Source organism: Columba livia, chromosome 4 (genome assembly GCF_036013475.1).
Source record: "Columba livia isolate bColLiv1 breed racing homer chromosome 4, bColLiv1.pat.W.v2, whole genome shotgun sequence".
Lineage (NCBI taxonomy): Eukaryota > Metazoa > Chordata > Aves > Columbiformes > Columbidae > Columba > Columba livia.
The window spans coordinates 16426099-16443329 of NC_088605.1; the positions used below are offsets into that span (position 1 = coordinate 16426099).

The 17231-nt window shown below is 37.4% G+C and overlaps 1 protein-coding gene across 19 annotated transcripts in view; it reads right to left on the reverse strand.

Moving 5' to 3' along the window:
* Nucleotides 1-17231, reverse strand: part of PROM1 (prominin 1) — a 64001-nt gene that overhangs the window by 1471 nt on the left and 45299 nt on the right. For 5 of the 19 annotated variants that reach the window (XM_065060585.1, XM_065060580.1, XM_065060586.1 and 2 more), the window contains 15 exons: nt 15089-15241; nt 14115-14238; nt 13601-13704; nt 13090-13174; nt 11577-11723; nt 11242-11313; nt 8539-8631; nt 7778-7795; nt 7363-7416; nt 5806-5886; nt 5649-5717; nt 5005-5097; nt 3392-3507; nt 2238-2306; nt 191-231 (listed from right to left, as the gene is read on the reverse strand). In XM_065060585.1, the coding sequence (XP_064916657.1) occupies nt 213-231; nt 2238-2306; nt 3392-3507; nt 5005-5097; nt 5649-5717; nt 5806-5886; nt 7363-7416; nt 7778-7795; nt 8539-8631; nt 11242-11313; nt 11577-11723; nt 13090-13174; nt 13601-13704; nt 14115-14238; nt 15089-15241 (1297 nt within the window). In that variant the 3' untranslated portion in view covers nt 191-212. Of the gene's footprint in view, nt 1-190; nt 232-2237; nt 2962-3387; nt 3508-5004; nt 5098-5648; nt 5718-5805; nt 5887-7362; nt 7417-7777; nt 7796-8538; nt 8632-11241; nt 11314-11576; nt 11724-13089; nt 13175-13600; nt 13705-14114; nt 14239-15088; nt 15242-17231 lie in introns of those variants that run through there. The other 14 variants (XM_065060587.1, XM_065060583.1, XM_065060588.1 and 11 more) reach the window with 5 other exon arrangements.

Consider the following 17231-nt stretch of genomic DNA (forward strand, 5'->3'; position numbering starts at 1 on the left):
AAAATTTGATGAAGACAGAATTATAATATAATTTAAGCAGAATGAAGGCATAGATTTTTATATGAACATCAATATGGTCCAATATTTTATTTTTAAACCTTAAAGCAATCATGTTATAGAAAGCAGAGCAGCTTTCTTAAAAATAAAGTAGTAATAGACCTAGAATTGACTTTAGAAGCTTACTACTTACCCCTTAATGTTTCCAGTATGTGTTACCACTGTTCCACAGAGCTGTATGAGGAAAAAAAGACAGAAACCAAACCCATCATTTCCTTTTGCCCACAAATGGAACAGAAACACCATGTTTAACTAAGGTGAGACAAGTTCAGTTGGCACAAACTGTTCTCAAACTTTTACCCATTTAATCAAGAATTTTAGGAAATAGATTCAGGAAATAGATTCATGGTCTTCTCCACCAGCCTTTCTGGTTATCTTTGTTTCACGATAGAAAGAAATGCTTGGATTACCTACTCAACACCACTCCTTTGAGAACTGAATCCAGCCTCCAATTTTGCTCTCACAAAAATGGTGGCTGCATTTGAGATTAACTTTATCTTCAACATGTATATAAAACACTTGTGTGAGATACCGGTACCAAATGCACTTCATGTAGATCTCATACTTCTATTCACATGTCTTATATTTATAAAGAAAGATATTTGCATCTCTTTCCAGCAAAATAATCCAGCTGATTTCAAAGGACAAAAACACGCCTACAGGACAGGTGTACAGAGACCTATTCAAAGTCCCATATCTCAAAGTGTCTCCCCCAAAAACTGTAGGATTTAAGAAAAAACAAGGATAGCATAAAAGCAAAGACCTTGCTGAAATGAAAATGCGAAACAAGACTCTTGCTATAGGAATATCTGACTAAGAAATTCAAAGCATATACCTCATATAATTAGCAGTTTTGTCAAATTAGCACATTAGAAGACAGCATTGCTTCAAACGGAATTCTTACATTTTATTACAGAAGCCCATTTTGAGTAACTTAAAACTCAGGAAAAGAAATCATGACTAAACTAGTTTGTGTTAGTGATTTTTAGCATATTCAGGAACTATTCATCGATCACTGAAATATCACAGAAAACATGCTGTGGACCTCAAGAGTATTAACATTCATGTTAAAGATTAAGGATTAGAAAGACTTCTAAGATCTGAGCAATTATTAGTTGCCTCTAATGTAAAATATCAAAAGTCCTTAAAGCTGAAAATCTTTAGATATACCAGTGGAAAGTACTTTTGAATTAAACACCTTCTATGTTAATTTAGGGAGTGCCCTTAAGCTGCAGAACAGGCCATGACAATCGTGATCACAAATATCGCTAAAAACATTGTTATATATGAATGATTCCACATTTCCCTCTGAAGAAAATAAGATTTTATCAGTAAATAATTCTTGTAAAATACAGTTCTAGTAAATAATAATATACAACTGATGGAGCAAGATTTCCCAACTTTGATCTCTCTTGGTATTTACCCATTACTGACAGAATGGCAACATCTTACTTCTCTGCCAATTCCCAGTCTACACTTTCAGTCATGAAGTTGCAGGTTGATGCACGGTGAGCTTTGGATTTCTACTGTAAATTAGATGCACCCTTAAGCAACTCAGATATTTCGGAAATCCAGATATTGAAGTTGTGGGACATCCTACGTAGAAAGTCTCACAACTAGCTACGGTTTTACAGCACAAAAGTTGTAGAGACAGAAAAGAATCCAGATCTCCTCCTTTTTCAACATAACTTGATTTTTTTTTTTTGCTTCGTGATATTACATTAGTTCTAGCCAGGCAAAAAGGCTCATTTTCGCTGTCCATGTTTTCTGGATCTCCTGCCCTTTGCAGAGGAAAAGCTCTTCTCACCATTTAAACAATAAAACAACTCAGGAGTAAGAATCCATCCCACCGTATTACTTTCAACTGCTATCAGAGTATTTTAATATGTTTATCAATTTAGGACCACCCACTGTGCTAGATAAATACTTAATTACATGGGGTTTAAAATCAAATTTAGGCAATTGCTTTGTTAAATTGTTGGAAATTACTACAATATCTGCTATTATGTAAAGAATATTTGAGAAATATAAATCATACAGCATTTGCTATAGTGAGTAATCATGCAAAAAAACAGAGAATTAAGTGATTCACTTTAAAATGTGCAGAAGATTGGATAGGTGATTAATATAGTAGATTAAGTAAGAACACATGAAGGCATGCAGTTTCAGACTTGGTTTACCTTGTAAAAACAGGATTGTGTATACCATATAAATGCTCTTTATGATAACCATTATTACCATTTTCTGTACTGTAATAAAATAAATACACCAAGAAAGACCATGTTAAGTATAAGATGCACTATGTACAGTATGGCTTCTAAGAAATGTACATGGATGATGGTATTATATGCAAAGAAAGTGTGTCTGTACAACAGAAGATAACTTTTCCTTTCTAACATTCAAGAGTTACAGCATAATTATAATTTTTCATTTTTAATGTTTTCATATTCTCCAAAAATTAGTGATTTATTTTGCTATTCTTGTTGAGTTGGATACTCTAATATAAAGTCTCATGAAACAGATCATGTTGCTTCTTTTGAAGTAAAAATTTACATTAAAAATATAAACCCTCCCACCTGAATAAAATAATTTTAACAAATACCAGCAAAAATGTCTTACGTTTTCACGGGTATAGTTTCGACACCAAAAAACGCAGAAAAGGAGAAGTAATTAACTAGACACTAATAAGTGAGTTATTTTAGCTGTACATGCTTGTTTCTGTTCTCCTGACTTGTCAATGTGCAATGAAAAATGACCAGTGTGGGATTTGAGAAATGCAGTGCACAGGCTGACTGAACAATGAGCAAAACAAAGAGCGGAAAACAGTAAAACCAAAAAAGTGATGGGAAAATATGTAAGAACAGTTATCATAAAGTAAAATGCCAAGTCCCTGAGACAGAGGAACTGCAATTGAAAAAGGAAAGACTGGTTAGAAATAACTAAGACAGTAAGAAAGCAAATAATTCATTCAAGGAGATTACAAAGCAGACATAATTCACCCAAACAGGTTATTCAGCAAAGCTAATCACTTGCACATTTGGAAGATATTTATATCAACGCTGTACATGAAGCTCTGAAGACCTCACTCTGATATAAGCTTCTCAAAGTCAGAGCTGGCAATTTCTGCACAGAACCACGGCAAGTCAAGGCAACCAAACCCACCTGCACAAAGCACTTTGCAGGTACCCACCCAAACCCGCAGTATATTTCACAAGAACATGCAGTTCTAATCTGACAGCACACAAGGCGTAAGGACTATAGTGCCTTTATGTGAGACACTAGAAAAAGCTTTCAATCCATTTGTCATGCAGTTCACTTAGGAGTATATACTTACTCATCATAGACATCCTCTGTATCCATTCTACGATAGTATTTGGAGAGTTTTACAGCAAAAATTATGGCAGGAATTAAAAATATTGAAGAGCCTCCCAAACCAAACCAGAAGGTATTCTGAAACAAAGTAAAATCCAGGAAAAAAAAAAATCACGGAGAAAATTTATCAGACAAGTACTGAATCCTTGATATCCTAAGCATTGTTACTGGAAGAACACAGTAGAAATTAGTGGCACTGGTCTCGTGGACTATCTGTAGTTCCCTATACAAGTGTGGAATGTGGAACGTTAAGCATTCTCCACTGTCAATGCAAACTGAAGTCAAGAACACTGCTGTCTTACAAATGTAACCAAACAGGAATGTGTCCAAAGTTGCTCAAAGTTACACAGCCATAGTACATTAAGTTACCTTGGGCTAGAAAGTAATCTTGTGTTTCAGCACTAATTTACTAGCCACATTATTTCTTTTTCCTTTCTTGATATTTTAAAGTATTTGTCTCTCTCATGGTTCTTGTCAAAATCCGAGTTTCCAGCACTTTCTGGGGGTACTTTTTAACTTGTTAACTGCAGCCTCTTTGTGTAACTAATTCCATTATCATACAGTTGAACTGAGTTAGCACCAGATGTTAAAATGATGATACTTCAAATTTGATTTATATTGGCTGGAGGTGTTTTGACTTAAGTGACTCAGCTAAGTTCTATCACCAGGAAAATCATGGTCCATCTCCCACCAGATGGTTAGTGGCTATCCAAAGGAGAACAGAAGCTCTGTAATGTTGCACTTATTGATTATCTCATATATAATTCTGGCAGGTTAGGAGGTTATCAAGGTTAGAGTGCTTTGATTCTGACTGATTACATGCATTTAGTGTTGGATGATTAGAACCTGGCTAAAAGTGCCATAAAGCTGGCTAATAGCTAGGAGATGTTTTAGGTGATTTCCAGGCATGTGGTTTCTCATTCTATTTTTAAGACATGCTATCCTCCTTCCAAGCTCTTTTGGCAAGATGAAAAAGCCAATATTTCCCTTAAATACTGCCACCAGTTATTCTCAAAGTCTCTACTGTATAGGAATGAATCCAGATCTGTCTGCTGCAAGTCAAGTCATAAAACCTAATTTGTTTTTTCTAGATTCCAGGCAAGATAATTGAGAAACTTTTTCCTTGGTATTTCATACTCACTTCCTGCCTCTGCCCCATCCCTTACATTAGAAATGGTTACACCTGAAACTTCAGATCTTTATGCTTTTCCATTTCAAGGTCATTCAGACTCAGACAATCAAACTGAAACCTGCCCTTCCTGGAATTTTTATTCCAATCTAGTAGTACTGTATTTACTTTGCAACTCAATTTGGAAGAAATTTAGTAAGACCAGTTCACTTTACAGCATTCTTGCTAATAGAAGCCTAAGCTTAATCAGAACCTAAAACAAGTCCAGTGCTGGTTTGGCTTTGGGCTTGATCCAGATCAGAGCATTTTTTTCTTGCATAACTTTGGATGTGATACTTTATCATCATACTTCAGAATAGTCTGGTCAGAATAATTAAATGCAGATTTATGTTCAAAGAATTTCCCACTTGATGCCCCAGTTTTGAGTAATAGAAAATATTTCTTACCACAGAATCAGTTACATAGCTGCATAAAAAAATATCTACTGCTGTATCTATCACATTGGCAATAGGCTTGCACGCTGCTACCTCCATGGCAATCTGAAAGACAGATTAAAAAAATACAGTTTGAAGTATCTAACCGAATAAAATAAGATTCTCAAAACCTGCTCAGAGTTACAGATACTGGAATTGTTATATTCCACCCTATCCAAATTCAAACTGAATTCCAGTGGGATACACTAGCAACTGAACATACACATGTTTAAAACATCAGCTCATTTTCTCAAAGGCTGCAGCTGAAGAAAGAAAAATAAAACAAGATGCTAATGACATCAATTTGAACTAAGAGTCATGCTCAGGGCAACATTAGCACAAATGCTAGATTTCAGGCTACCCCTGGAAAAATAATACTATGTTATATTTGCATTTTATTCCAAACAACACAACTCATCATTTTTACTCTACTTAAAATACAACAGAACTATTTATAGAAGACAAGTTTTCCCCTTCATAATAAGTACAAATATCTTACAAACTGAAACTATAACAATAATTACAACTTTGCTAGTGTATTTTACTTAGCTTTTTAGTGTGGGTTTTTTTTCTGTTTTTTAAACGCTGCTTCTCTCGATTCATTAAATGTGTCTTACCGACTCCTTGACCCACTCAATGTATTGCTCGAAGTAGCCAACTATGGTATCCATGTACTTTTTTGTCTCCTAGAAACAGACAAAAGTGAATAAAAGTAAGTGAACCTCTATCTCCAGGACATCATAAATTAATGTACTTTAATCAAATAAAGCTTACCTGGACAATAACTAGAGAAGCGTTGTTATTTATGAGAAGCTGGGCAGTATTAACAGAGCTAATGACATTTTTCACCTTAACCTGGAGAGGAAGAGACAATATTTAACATAAATAGACCCCTTTCGGGCTGTTCCAATAGCTCTGCAGCCATTGTCGGGAATGTATCCTTTTGATAAACCAGTGTCACTCTCCTGCCAAAACCTGAACAACCACACAATTCCAGACAGAACATTAGCCTGCCTAAGGATTCAGGATCATCTGACAAAATTCTCTCACTACTAAAAAAGGAGGGTTTGGTGGTTACAAACAGTATATTTTCTTGGAACCTGTGTAACTAATTTATACACTACATCAGCATTCTCTTCTATTCCCTTTCCTTAAGTGTAGAAATACTTTCATCAATGTATATATATATACGACAGATGTACACATGGCACAGGAAGAAAACAGCGGGCCATATACTATCACAACTGTCATTACTGGAGTATGATTCTATACAGCTAGAATATGTTATTAATCAATATCCAAAAGGATTGAGACACTTCTTCACTACATGTACAATCCCATAAAGTCTCTCAAAGAACACAAAGAAAGGGTAACATACATATAGCCTGAAACTGTAGAGATGTCTCCTAAATATACTTAAGGGTCAAACATCATCATTTTCTTATCAACACCTTATTTCATGGCTTCTTACCTCCCTATGCAGGGTCAAATCACAGATTCTAAAAGAAACCTAGCTGGTCTGCGCCTGCGGATGGGTGAAAACTGAGGTTGGTGTGGCCCATCAAGCTGTGGGGACTATGACCCTCAAGCACCAACTGGTGTGGCTGGATTCTTGCTCCCAGAGCCAAGACAGGCTGGTGGCCACAGAAAGCTCTGCTGCCAGAAAAGTAAACATGCTGTCGCTTGTTCTCCCGAGCCCAGCAGAGCGTGAAGCAGCCAGTGACGCTGCGGTGCAGGCACCAGCTGCTGCTAGGAGGGGACACAAGGTGCCCTGGGGAAGCCTCTACCCAGACCAGGCTCCCAAAGCAAGGCTGGTGCTGTAGGAGCAGGAAGGTAATGAAAATAACACCAAAAAAACAGGCCCTGGTGCAAGCTGGACATCGGACAAGAGGTGGTTAAGGATGTGAATCACAACACTCGCTTTTATCAGCTGTATTTTTGCTTTTTGTTTCTTGGTTGTTGCCCCTTCAAGTTTTGCATGCAAGGATTCTAGAAAAATCAACTACAGTTTTAGGAACATGAATAACACAATATATGGAACTGTACTGAAGTCTGTTTTATCACATGGCAATTAAGTTTACAATTAATACTTCAAAAAATATCTCAAACTTTTATTTTTTTTATCCTCTGTAAGGAAGGGAAAACCAGGGTAGAAAAAGCTGTGCAGAAGACAGATCTAAATCCCCATTGCTATCTCAGTGCATTACTATCTCTCTCTTCCAGTAACAGCTAGAAATAGAAAAAGCTGTACTGAAAATATATGCCCCACATACGTGGCCAATGGATTTAAAACACATAAAAATGTTCCTTTTGCCTGAAAGAGAAGCTTACCGTAAGTTCAGATGATGTCCTCTTCAGTAACCTAATGCTCTGATTTAAAGTGCTCTATTAGAAAGGAGAGAAAAAAAAAATCAGTCATTAACACACGTAAGAGCCCACCTGTTTTAACATGATATGCATGCTTTGATCTTCTATAGATTATTTTGGTTTTAATACATCATATCACATTATGTATAGTAACAACAATTGTATTAAAACTAATACATTGTGGTTTTAATGGTTGAATCAGTATTTCACCAACAATGCTCAGTAGGTATGAATTGTGTACTGGAAGACTTCAGATTTAACTAAAGCTTGTAGCAATAAACTGAGTAAGATTTATTTGGAGGAAACAGGTAACAGTTAAAAAAATCAAGTGTTCAGAAAATTGTATATTGTGCAATTTAAGAAGGAAAAAAGCACTTACCCTAGCTTTAACATATTTCTTGACAGTCAGTTTTGTAAAAAGGAAAAAAGAGATGAGGAGTTAATTAGGAAAGAACAGCATAGAATTAGAGTGGAACAGAAGCCCTTTTCTACCAGAGGACTTTGATAGGGGCAGAAATACTGTATTCAGATGCCACAATAAACTAAAAGTCTCCATGTCATGTAGAGAAAAAAGCAGCACCTAGCACACCTAATATGTATGAGATGCACAGCTTGATAATATACAAATTAGTGGCTGGTGAAATCAGGGAGAAGCAGCCCGCTCACATCTCTCTTGGCATCAATAAAAAAGATTTTTCTTTGGCTCTAAACACCACTGTCAGGAGTTTCCAATTCCGATACTGTTAGGTGATTGCTAACTCCAAAAAAATACAGCGTAAAAGTGACAGCTGCTTTTACTACTGAAGACAAATGGTAAGCAACAGAGAAAATGAGTGACTTAGGGTTAGACTTCATTCTAAAGTTTTCCCCGCTTCCTCTTTTATTCACATATAATCACAAATAGATACAGGAAAAAAAATGGGGAAGAGAAAGGTCCTGATTTTAGGCAGTGTTATAAAGTAATGTTATAGTATTCCAAGTAGGAAAACCATTAAACACATACTTTGATTAATCTTCAGTGACACAACGCAAATGTGATCTGTGCTTATATAAAAGCAAAAGTCCAGCTTTCTAAATTGTATTTAAGAGTTAGATTAATATTTTCTACAAATATGTTTTAATATGACTTTAATATTTTACCATAGCTTGCTCTAGCGGAACGACTTGCTGGTTATGAATCATTCGAATGCTGTTTGCGTGTCCTTTTAAGGCATTTTCCAGTGCTCCTTTTGGCTGAAAAAAAAGCAATTATGCAGTATTGTTCAGCAGTCTCCAAGCTTTCCAACAAAGCAAAAAACAACGTAGTTGCACATTATGATCATCCACTGCAGAACAGCTGATGCTAACAACGGGATACAGCAATCATATTCCTCAACACAAGTAGGGGAAAAAATCACCATATTAATAATTCAAACCTCAGCACAAAACAGATACATTATACTGCTTTTCTGGCTATAGCATTAGCAGCACAGATTTAACTGAAGAGAATTTTCACATGGTGCACTAAGTCATTTTAAACACAGAAGAATGAGCACGTCCCCCTATCACTTGCCACAAGCCAGACCTCATTGCAAGAACCCCGCAGCACAGCACCCCAGCTGGGATGAGCACTTCCCAGGCATGGGTACTTGGGGTTTTTTTGGGCACTGTGGAGATCACCCTGAGGCACACTCTGCTTTCCGAGGAGCACAGAAGTATTTTCAGCCAGTAACCTGAAAACATGCCTGTGAAGGGTGTTTTTCATTGCTGTGGCTCCTGCCTTTCCGTCAGAAGACAATTTGTGCCCTGATTTTCAGGTCCTAGTGTCTGCCTGACTCTCACACTCGTGGCAAAAACACTGTAAAATTTGACTTTACTCTCCCAAGTAAATTTCTTTTCCATTTCCTTTTGGTGGCAAAACCACTTGGCTCCCTGCATACTCACTGAATACAGAGTGACTACAGACTTCTAACTCTGTTTTAGAAGTGGAACAATGGCAGACCTCAGTGCTGAGACACATCTGCCTCCTGTGCAGTGTTCACAGAAGCACTCAGCTGTGTCACCAGCAGCTTCAGGATCCGTCCTCTGCTGAACTGAATCCACTTACCTAATAACACCTGGGGGTGGTATTGCTCCCTCCTCCATATCCTGCCCTCTTGGTTCCTCACAAGTTTTATTCCATTTGCTCCTTCAATATGTTCAATTTAGTGTAAGGTATCAGAAAATGCAAACTATATACCCAAAGTTAATTGATAGCAAAAGTTTTTAGGTTGGTTTTTTTTATTTTCATTGTTCTTGTGAACTTTAAGAGTTATCACCAACAAAGTGGGATTATAAAATATCGTTAGAAACAATCTAACTTTTGTAATACATCATATTGTTGTGGGCATTTGTTCGTCATTTCATAGATTACACTAACAGCATTAAAAGGAAGAAATAAAAACATACCCTTCTGTGACAGAGAACACATTTAGTATTACACCTTTCATTGTCTTTTATATGAAGAAATTACTCCGCCTGCTTTAATTTAAATTCTAATGCTTTCTTTAGATTCTATTACAAAAAAATAACGAAAAAAAAAATCTATCAGAATAATAAATTTTCCTTTATGGAGCTATATAGAATATACCTTTAAAGAGACATCTCAGAGGCAATTCTGTGTAAGATACAACATATTTGAAGAACCTCAGCTGCTTCTTAGAAAACAGACCCAAAACAACAGCAAAATCTCCTCACCCATGTAACCTTCCACATGGCACAGTAAAAAGTGAAAATGGAAGTGAAGTGTGCCTGAAGCTACTGGTATCTGCCCAAGTCAGCAGACAACTTATATGAGTAAACAGGCAACGTGCAGCTCTTGGTGCTTGGAGAGGATGCTAACTGCAACACAAACCCATGAGCAGTCCAACCCTGACAGGAGTGCATGTGTGGCTGAAAAAGAAATACAACAGCTGTGATCAAATTATGCAAAAAGCTGGAGTAAACACACCAGGAGGCTCTAACTGGTGCCATCCTGTACCTGGAGGAGGGATGGATATTTGATAAATTCCAATCAGCAAGGTCTCAGTCTGCTGTCTGTGTCCCTTAGTGATCCAAGCAACTCTACTATGTGTATAGCATAACTCTGTCTCCCACATCGCAATACAGGAATCTGTCTTGGGCTGGTGTCCAACCTACGACTCTTATTTTGAAAAATAATTAGAAAGTGACCTTGACATGCATAGAAACATGTCAACTGAATATTCACTATCTGTTAATACAGCTGTGTCATTCTGCAGATTCATTTGCAGGCAATGTTGTAGCTACACCCTCTGACCATTGTCCATGTGTCTGCATTCAAAAAGCCCTTCAGAGTAGCTGGGATCTCTTCTGTGCATTCTCCCTCCATAATGGAGCCCCAGTTCTCATTAGAGCCCTCATTAGCTGCCACAGTATTAATTTTATTGCTAACTGCAAAATCTTCTGCTCACTAACTGAAAGAAACTTAATTCAAATAATCTTTTCCATCATAACCTAACCAATTCTTCTTCCAGCTGAGACCCTAAAATGTAGACAGGACAGAAAATACTCAAACGGAGTATTCCTCTGATTTCTTAAGCAAACAGTGGAATTTAAGAAATTACACTTCCAAAGCAGAAACGATACAACAGCATACAAAATTCAATAATTAGTAATATTTAAAATACAGCTCATATGCAACATTGATCTTTAAAGCTTTCTCTTGTGTAGCAATGTATCATGTATTTAGGTGTCTGAAGTTCAACAATTCTCGCACAGAAGTCTGAACAGTTGGCTATGTATTTATAATTATATATGTACAAAGGATAAGTTTTATGTACTACTGTATTAGTGAATTAAACCTACCAGCTGGTCTGCTCTTGCTTCTAAGTCATTAGCAAATGACAGAAGATCAACCTTGGTGACACTTTTATTGATCTGAAACAAGATGTGAACAGTGGGGAAAGAATATGTTGTTATTGCATATATAGACAGTTTGCATTTAACCACACCGCCTACTTTGTCTACCCTTTATTTCTTTAAATGTTTATTGACTTGAACTTCTGAAGTGCTTTTATCCTAAGTTTTGTGATTCTTCAAAACACATCCTTTCACATAAAAGCAGATCTTTGTTTTTCCCATTGTTAGAGAAACACTTCATTGTATTTTTCTCTCGTGTGTCTAGTTTACTACAGTCTCACCTCTGCCAAATACGCTGCAAAGTTTATCCCTTCTATTCCTGAAGAGCTGAAATTCAGAAGATTCTCCTTCCCAATTTCATCCAGCAGAATGATTTTACTGAGGTTTATCTGAATATGTTCAATTTTCAGTGCTACATCTTCTGTGTACTGAAAGGGAAACAAAATATAGCACAGAAGTTTGCAGCCAGCGCATATTCCTCTATAGCCCTTACCTCTATAAAGCATCATGCTTTTGCTGACTGAACACTTCCATGAAGAAGCACACATTGACCTTTGCTTACACCAGTTTAATTCAACTAACTTGGATAGAATCCACCAGGTAACCTTCTCTTCCCTGCAGCATCCACACAGTCCAGCCACACCATGTTCTAACCTACATCTTTCACACCAATGAATTACTTGCCTCCTGTTATGTTTTAAGCAGGCTTCTCTGAATAGATGTTAGTCTCTCCTAAGAGCAGACTAAGATACAACAGAGTTGTCTTCCCCCTTCAGGAAATGTTAACCTTAAAAATTTTAAGTTCTACCCCTGGCCCTAATCAAGGAAACCTAGAGAATTCAGCATCTCAGCTGTGGCCAGGACAGACATTGCCTGCTGTAGTGTAGTGTCTGGGTAGTGCAGTGTAGTTGCTGTACTGGTCATGGGACTGGATAAGGCTTCTCTAAATATGTTCAGTGGTGACTAAAGGTGACTCACTTATTGTTACCTGATGTTACGTGTCCTGCACAGGCCATAGAGCAATAGATGAGGAATCTGGAAACCTGATTTCCTTCCAAGGGTCCACCATTAGTTTGTTGTGGCAACTCAAAATGATTTTCCCTCTTAATGAATCTCTCCTGTTCATTTTAACTGTATGTGATTTGGGGCAGGGACTGTATCTATTAAGTGTCAGCACAGTGCCTGGGAGAACAGAACAAGGGTCCCCTAGGAGTTGCTGTAATGAAGATCAGTATTATAGGGAACACCAAAATTAGAACAGTCATGTAATGACAGTGCAGTCACATATTATTACAGCTTAACTGAAAATAATTTATTTTATCCCAACCCCCTTCTACTGAAATCAGAACCACTCTTAGGAGCTCAGCACAGTGGATCCTGGATCAACATAAATCTGACCAGAATCAGAAGAGAACACACCAGGAAAGGCATTTATATAAAGAACGAGACTCTCAAACACTGCAAGCAACCTTTGGAAGATGCTAAACTTGAACCTTCTATGCAAGATTCTAAATTAAAAACAACATTATTATCAGCACCCATTAAAAAGAAAAAAAAAAAATTAAAAAAAAATCAGAAAACTTTCCATGCCCACTGAGACCAGCAAAGAACTTCTGAAATCCAGATTTCTTTCTTTCAATTTAGTTTGGACAGTTCTTGCCACTTTTCAGGAGACACTGTATATATAAAAAAAAAAATCCCATACAACCCAGTCATGCTCCACTGTGTTGAAGTGCAAGCACCTCTCCAGCCTTCAAGAACAATCACGAATTCACTCATAATTTCTTTACTTACCATGCTAATATTTAAAAATTCATTGATATTGAACAGGTGTTCTAGTTGAAGAGAAGTATAAATTCCTTTGTTTTCCTTGCAATCACTATAAAAATAAAAATATGTATATCAGCCTAAAACCAACCCCAAGGACCAAGTGTTAAGAAAATGAGAGAATGATTTAAAATGTTTTCATATTCTAAGAAAAGCAGCCCTTTATAAAAAGAGTTTGGGATATATTTTTTGAAGCTTAGTCTATAAGAAAGCAAGTAGTTAACAATTTCTGCTGGTCTCAAAGACACAAAATATTTTTTCAAAGAGCTTAAGTACTAACTCTATACAATGTTACTCTAAGACTACTTCTAATAACTTATCTATAGGAGAAAATTGCTTTTGTTAGTAGTTCACCAGAAAATCAGAATGTCTTCTGAAACACATGTGATTTCTGCATGTGCTTGAAATATGAAGCATGGAAGATACCACAAAAACAATATGTGCAAACTAAAATTATGGTCAAGATCTAGTTCAATACCTGTACACTTTTTCAAAAGTCAAATTAATATCTGGATTTTTAAACAGAATGCCAGAAAGATAGTTTTTCCAGTGTTGATTTAGTAAGTAAGGAGTATCCAAAATCTAGAAGACAAAATTCAGTAATGTTACTATAATTCCAAGTTTTCAATTAATGAATTTATTCATATGCAATCTTTGACACATACCCACATTTAAGCTTATCACCCACCAATGGAAATACAAGCAAAACAGTGAATTCAACCTCTCTGGTGCAGAAAGTGAATATTAAAGATTCACATCACCAAGAAATGCTGAATCACAGAAAGTTTTATCTTCCAAGGAAGACAGGCATGCAGTATTTACTCTGCAAAGCCATGAAAGGATGAATGTTTCTATTCAGTGTGCAAGGGGAAAGTAAAACCGGACCCAAACTCACTTGAAGTGTCACATAATAAATATGCCATACCTAACTGACAAGACCATCGGTACTCATGGGGATTTTATTAATTGTTTAATAACTCAAATAACTTCACCTTGAATAAAGTTTTATCTTCAAAGGGCTCACAGACCAGTTTTTCTACATTTCCGCCAGTGACAAAAGTGAGCACCACTACAATCATCAGCACCCAGGAGAAAAGAAAACTGAATCCAACACCACTGAAAAAGAAAAGTTGAGTAAGGTTTTGCTTTTTAAGATCAAAATATATATACTTTGGCCAACAGTGAAGACAACAGTTAGCAGCTGTAACAGAGGTAAGAAAACTGGCACATGGTTGAAATATTCTGTTTTCCAAATGTGTTCTTGCCCTCTGAAACATCTTGCACATTTCAGCCCTGTAAAGTCATCAGCTAAAGTGCATCTAAAATTCTCACATTTGCATTGGGCATGAAAACTCTTTCACGTTTAAGAGCCACAAAAGCATACTATTTTCTTGTTTAGATTCAACCCTCTAGCCTTGTGCTGTAAAGAGTTTGAGGCAGACTTCAGATGCAATCTTCCCTTGCACCCAACATTAAACCATTACATTAAACCACTATCGGGAACTTTCAAGATCAACCCCAAACCCCCTAAAGAGCTCTCAGAAAGTCAAGTGTTTCTTGTTTCCTCTCCTGGCTTTTTTTTTTTTTTTTTCCCTTTTGGGCAAGTGCTCAAGTGTACTAAAGAGCTATGAATTCCCTTTATATTTTCAGTCATCCATTCCCAGTTTTTGCAGTTTCCAAATGGGCTTGAATAGAAATTCATTAGCTACAGCATTCGCCTTAAAACTGTAGATTCAGAGGCTGTATCCTTCAGCTATGATCCTCGGTGAAAGAGCAACCCCAGATCTCCTAGTCCCTCAGTGGAAGTATGCAAGCTGTTTGGGTTGTTTTGCAGCATATATACACAGTTAACAAAACAAATTCTTTTTATACATGTCCTTCAAAAAAAAAAAAAAAAAAAAAAATCAATAAAAGCAACCTTCTACAGGTACCTTTATTTTATTTTTCACCAACAAGTGAAACTTACGCCATAAGAAAGTTTCCTCCAGTGTTGGAGATGCAGCCTCTGGTTGTTGGAGAAGCATGTTTATCATAACCACAGGTACCACATAGCAGTCCAAGATAGTAAAAGACCAGAATCAGGACTAACATGCAGCACAGAATGAGACAACCCAGCCACCTAAGGAATAAATGTCAAAGTGCTCTGTTACTAGCATGTAAAGAACACACTGGGGACCTGCAGAATCCATCAGGCAATAATACATTCTCAACTGGCCCACTCCTGATTCTGTCTGATCAACAAACGCTAGCAATGAAAAAATGCTTTTCCCACACTAGCACATGTTTTGGACCAGAACATAATTGCTGTTGGATCATAGACAGTTGTTGCTGAAGGGCTGGGGAACAAACATCACAGGATCAAGTTGTTCCCAGCTTGCTGCAGGTGGACTGTACCAAAGAGTTAAAATGCTCCAAGTGGAGCAAACAACGACTCAGAGGAGACTGATGTTCAAACAGTAATTTATCCAAGAAGAAAGAGAAATTTATTAATGTAAACTGGCCATTGGTCAAAAAGTACCTAATTGCTCTTACTGGAAGGCTTACTACTCTTTGCACACAGTGTGTTAGGCTTGTAATTGTACGTAACTGTATTTAAGGCTATTAAAATGTAGGCTTTGTATGTCTGTGCTGGAATGATTTCAATGTATGGAGCAATTAACAGAACTTGATCAGGAGAAAGATGTTGGACAGGAATTCAACTTTCATTTTTATTAAATAAATCACATAGCAGTTCTATTTCACTGAATCACAGAATGTTAGGGATTGGAAGGGACCTCGAAAGATCATCCAGTCCAATCCTCCTGCTGGAGCAGGAACACCCAGATGAGGTTACACAGGAAGGTGTCCAGGCGGGTTTTGAATGTCTCCAGAGAAGGAAACTCCACAACCCCCCTGGGCAGCCTGTTCCAGTGCTCTGTCACCCTCACTGAGAAGAAGCCTCTTCTCAAAATTAAGTGGAACCTCCTGTGTTCCAGTTTGAACCCACTGTGCCTTGTCCTACCATCAGTTGTCACTGAGAAGAGCCTGGCTCCATCCTCCTGACACTCACCCTTTACATATTTGTAAACATTAATAAGGTCACCCCTCAGTCTCCTGCAAACTAAAGAGACCCAGCTCCCTCACCCTTTCCTCATAAGGGAGATGCTCCACTCCCTTAATGATATTTTCGGCTCTGCGCTGGACTCTCTCCAGTGGTTCTGTGTCCTTCTTGAACTGAGGGGCCCAGAACTGGTCACAATATTCCAGGTGTGGTCTCACCAGGGCAGAGTAGAGGGGCAGGAGAACCTCTCTCGATCTACTAACCACCCCACTTCTAATACACCCCAGGATGCCATTGGCCTTCCTGGCCACAAGGGCACAGTGCTGGCTCATGGTCATCCTGCTGTCCACGAGGACTCCAGGAGCACATCCATTTATTCACACATTTTATATCTCACTCAAGCCTTTCATCCTCTCCTAACTCCCTCTGCTCTTCCTTTTTTCCCTTTTGTTGTCACTTCTCCCAGCTTATATTCCTAAATTCCCTTTTTTCCTCCCTGTACCTTTGTGGAGGGAAGGCAGGAACCAGAAATAACAGAGAAAGAAATATCATAATGAATATGCACTGCCAATAAAGAGAAAGAAAAATACTAATGCTGACAGGCCCATTCAGAAAAGAATACTTATTAAACTGCAAATAATGTCCCTATAATTAAGAAAGGGATGGAGAGAAAATAATTTGGACAACTACATGCTTGATGGTTTCATTTGCACTTCAAGTACTGCTGCCTTAGGTTTGACAGAGGCACACTGTAGCAGAATGAAGCAATATATTTATTTGATTAAATCAATCTGAGCTTCAAAGAAGATATTGATAAATCTGTCAAATTAAGGGTCACCACAAAAACTGCCAGGTAAGGAATGGGCTAAAGGTAAGGTTATAAGTCAGGTTCTTAAAGTTCAGTCTTTTCCTCACTTTTAGTTAACATTGTATTAAAGCCATTAGCACACTTATTCCGCAGCAGTGAAACTGATTATGACACAAAGACTGAAGCAACTATCAATACAGGATCAACTTAAGTGCCAAAATGTAGGGAGAACTTGATGAGCTCAAGTACTGAAATGACTAA